This window comes from Photinus pyralis, unplaced genomic scaffold (genome assembly GCF_008802855.1).
Source record: "Photinus pyralis isolate 1611_PpyrPB1 unplaced genomic scaffold, Ppyr1.3 Ppyr1.4_LG9, whole genome shotgun sequence".
NCBI lineage: Eukaryota > Metazoa > Arthropoda > Insecta > Coleoptera > Lampyridae > Photinus > Photinus pyralis.
The window spans coordinates 3,010,278-3,013,909 of NW_022170878.1; the positions used below are offsets into that span (position 1 = coordinate 3,010,278).

The 3,632-nt window shown below is 38.5% G+C and overlaps 2 protein-coding genes across 2 annotated transcripts in view; both read right to left on the bottom strand.

The window, feature by feature from the left end:
* Positions 1–1,824, bottom strand: part of LOC116180700 (glutamate receptor ionotropic, kainate 2-like) — a gene marked incomplete at its 5' end in the record, with an annotated part of 4,545 nt that extends 2,721 nt beyond the window's left edge. Inside the window, 2 exon segments of the mRNA XM_031500816.1 lie at positions 1,269–1,487; positions 1,649–1,824. Of these exon segments, the coding sequence (XP_031356676.1) occupies positions 1,269–1,487; positions 1,649–1,824 (395 nt within the window).
* A 687-nt stretch (positions 1,825–2,511) lies between these two features.
* LOC116180702 overlaps positions 2,512–3,632 on the bottom strand; it is a 3,025-nt gene continuing 1,904 nt past the window's right edge. The window contains exon 3 of the mRNA XM_031500818.1: positions 2,512–2,861. Within this exon, the coding sequence (XP_031356678.1) occupies positions 2,512–2,861 (350 nt within the window). The remainder of the gene's footprint in view (positions 2,862–3,632) is intronic.

Genomic DNA, 3,632 nt, shown 5'->3' on the forward strand with positions numbered 1-3,632 from the left:
TTGCCTTTACTAGGAGCATCAGTGGTTCAAATTTCAAAGAAATATCTCAATAAATAAGAAAGTTGGCATTGCGCAGTTACTGCGCATGTCTACACATAATTTTTACTATTTGCGAAATGTTTGCCTTTACTAGAAGCATCTGTGGTTCCAATTTCAAAGAAATATCTCCATAAATAGGAAAGTTGGCATTGCGCAGTCCCATTCCGCAGGGACTGGGCATGCGCACACAATTTTTAGTATGTGCGCAATGTTTGCCTTTACTAGAAGCATCTGTGGTTAAAATTTCAAAGAAATATCTCTGTGGTTAAAATTTCAAAGAAATATCTCCATAAATAAGAAAGTTGACATTGCGCAGTCACTACGCATGCCTACACATAATTTTTACTATTTCCGAAATGTTTGCCTTTACTAGAAGCATCTGTGGTTAAAATTTCAAAGAAAAATCTCAGTAAATAGGAAAGTTCGCATTGCGCAGTCACTGCGCATGTCTACATAATTTTTACTATGTGTGAAATGTTTGCCTTTACTAGAAGCATATGTGGTTAAAATTTCAAAGAAATATCTCCATAAATAAGAAAGTTGGCAATGCGCAGTCTGCGCAAAATAGAGAGTGCAATAAAACTGTCTGAAATGGGCAAATATAGACCATAGCAGCTATCAATTAGCGAAAACCCGAAGTCTCTAGGTGTCCCAGGGGCCGAGATCTCGATGGAACGGACGGACGGACGGGCGGGCGGGCGGACGGACAGACGGAAACACGAGCACATAAGCGTTACCTCAACTTCGTTGTGTTACGCTAAAAACCGCTCAGACCTGGATACGATATTTTTAACCAAAATTATACCACAAACTGTAAAACTCATCACCGTGTTATGATTTTGATTAGTTTTCACCTTGAAGTAGTTATCCTAGATAAGTCATATTAGTGACCGTAGTTAGGCAATGCCAAAAGTATATTTTATAAAAAAGCCATTCCTCTACGTCAATCGGATCGGCTTAAAATCGATATACGCACGGACAAGTTTTCAAGCGGCGTTAGTTATTTCGCAAATTCTAATTAAACGCAACCACTACGGGCTTAATGATGTCCATTGCGCCAATAACTCGACAAGACGGAGATAATGCAAAAAACCGGACCTCTCTACGATGTCTAGATCAAAAGTTTTTCAATCCGCCCAGCCAGCCAGCCAGCCAGCCAGCCAGCCAGCCGGACAAAGTGAAATGATAAGCTCCTTTTTGTTACCAAAAATGCGCTAAAAAAACCTTACCTTTATGAACGAGGAATTTAATTTCGGCGTGTTCGGGGTAGGTTGAAATTTTGCCATCCCCCTCAGTATCTCCTTTATGTGCAGATCTTCGGTGTCGACGACTCGAAACGACGTCATGTTGACGAAGTTGTACTGAAAGTCTTCGAGATCGAAAGTTTCCAGATCGAACGTCGTGAAAATATAATGGTATTTGTAGTCGTTCATCTGAAGTTGCAAAATCTGCAACAAGAGGGACAAAGTTAGGGCATCAATTTCGAGCACGTTTCGTATTAGGTAAAGGTTCCGGTTAGCGCTGAAAGCCTTGTTTTCGATTTTTCCGGTAGTCCATCGTTCGTTCTCGCATCCGGCGGGCAGTACGAGATGGAAATAATAAAACTTACCCCCTTGAGAAAGTGTTGCATGTTCGACGGTTTCGTGTCGATGACTAAATTATGTATGTCCTTGTTCTTGATCTCCTTTAGAACCGCACGGTAGGATTCGGGATCGGCCTGACGGAGATGTATCTCCAAGTCCGTGTTGTGGGGGGATCTAACGAGCTCTCGGAGTTTTATAAGCCCTGAAACAAGTAAAAGCTAATAGATTGCGTCGTAAGGAAACTTCAAGTGAAAGGAAACTGTTTGAAGGCACGTTCCGCCTCGCATTTGGCCATATTTAGCTGGATCGAAAAGATACAGCTTAAATGAAAAAAGTAAAATAAACATTTTGCATGGAGCTATAAGACAGACTCATTGCAAAGAATTTTTTACGCAATTTCGCATCAAAAGCTCAATGTCAGCAGTAAATTCGCGTCAAAGTACATTGTAAAAATAACTCCCTACCAAAAACTGTTGGTATGGTGGAGGAACCTCCACCAAATTTTCCAACAAATCCATTTAGACGAAATGTTGACTCAAACTCAATCGAAAACATTACGTATAGTAGGCCACACAAAATACCTCACAACCATATACCTACCCCTTACGAAACCCGGGTCTTTGAGACCTTCGAGACCTTCGAGATCTTCGGGACCTTCGAGACCTTGGAAACCTTTGAGACATTGGAGACCTTTGAGGACTTTGAGAGCATTGAGATTTTTCTTTGAGATTTTTCTTTGATTCTTTGAGATCGCGATATTTGAGATCGAGATCTTTGAGATCTTGAGATCTTTAAAACCTTTGAGAACTTTGAGATCTTTGAGACATTGGAGACCTTTGAGAACTTTGATATCATTGAGACTTTTCTTCGAGATTTTTCTTCGAAACCATTATTTGATTCTTTGAGATCGAGATCTTTGATATCTTGAGATCTTGAGATCTTTGGGATCTTTGAGATCTTTGTAATCTTTGAGAACTTTGAGAACTTTGACAACTTTGAGATCTTTGAAATCTTTGAGATCTTTGAGATCTTTGAGATCTTTGAGATCCTTGAGATATTTTGAGATCTTTGAGATCTTGAGATCTTTGAGATCTTTTAGATCTTTGAGACCTTTTAGATCTTTGAAATCTTTGAGATCTGTGATATCTTTGAGATCTTTGAGATCTTGGAGGCCATTGAGATCTTGGAGACCATTGAGACCGTTGAGATCTTTCTTTGAGATCTTTGTTTGAAATCTTTCTTTGAGATCACTTACACATCTTCCAACCGTTTGAACGTTTAGTTTTAAAAAATGTAGAAAATTTTCCTCTTTGTATTTCTTGTATTCCTAGGATTCCTTATATTCCATGGTTTCCTTGGACGGATTCCTTGTATTTTGTTGGATTCCTTAGATTCCTTGGATTCCTTAGATTCCTTAGATTGGTTGGATTCTTTGGATTTTTTGGATGCTTTGGGTCCTTTTGATGCTGTGGATTCTTTGGATTCCTTACATTCCTTGGATTCCTTGGATTCCTTGGATTCCTTGGATTCCTTGGATTCTTTGGATTCTTTGGATTCGTTGGATTCCTTTGACTCCTTGGACTCTTTGGATTCTTTGGATTCTTTGGATTCTTTGGATTCTTTGGGTTCTTTGGATTCTTTGGATTCTTTGGATTCTTTGGATTCTTTGGATTCTTTGGATTCTTTGGATTCTTTGGATTCTTTGGATTCTTTGGATTCTTTGGATTCTTTGAATGCTTTGTATTCTTTGGATTCTTTTTATTCGTTGGATGTTTTAGATTTTTTGGATTTTTGAATCCTTTGGATTCTTTGGATTTTTTGAATTCTTTGGACTCTTGGAACTTTTTGGACTCTTTAGAATCTTTGAACTCTTTGAATTCCTTGTATTCTTTGGATTCTTTGGATGTTTTGGATTTTTGGGATTCGTTGAGTCCTTTGGATTCTTTCGACTCTTTGGATTCTTTGGATGTTTTTAATTTTTTTTAATTTTTTGAATCCTTTGGATTCTTT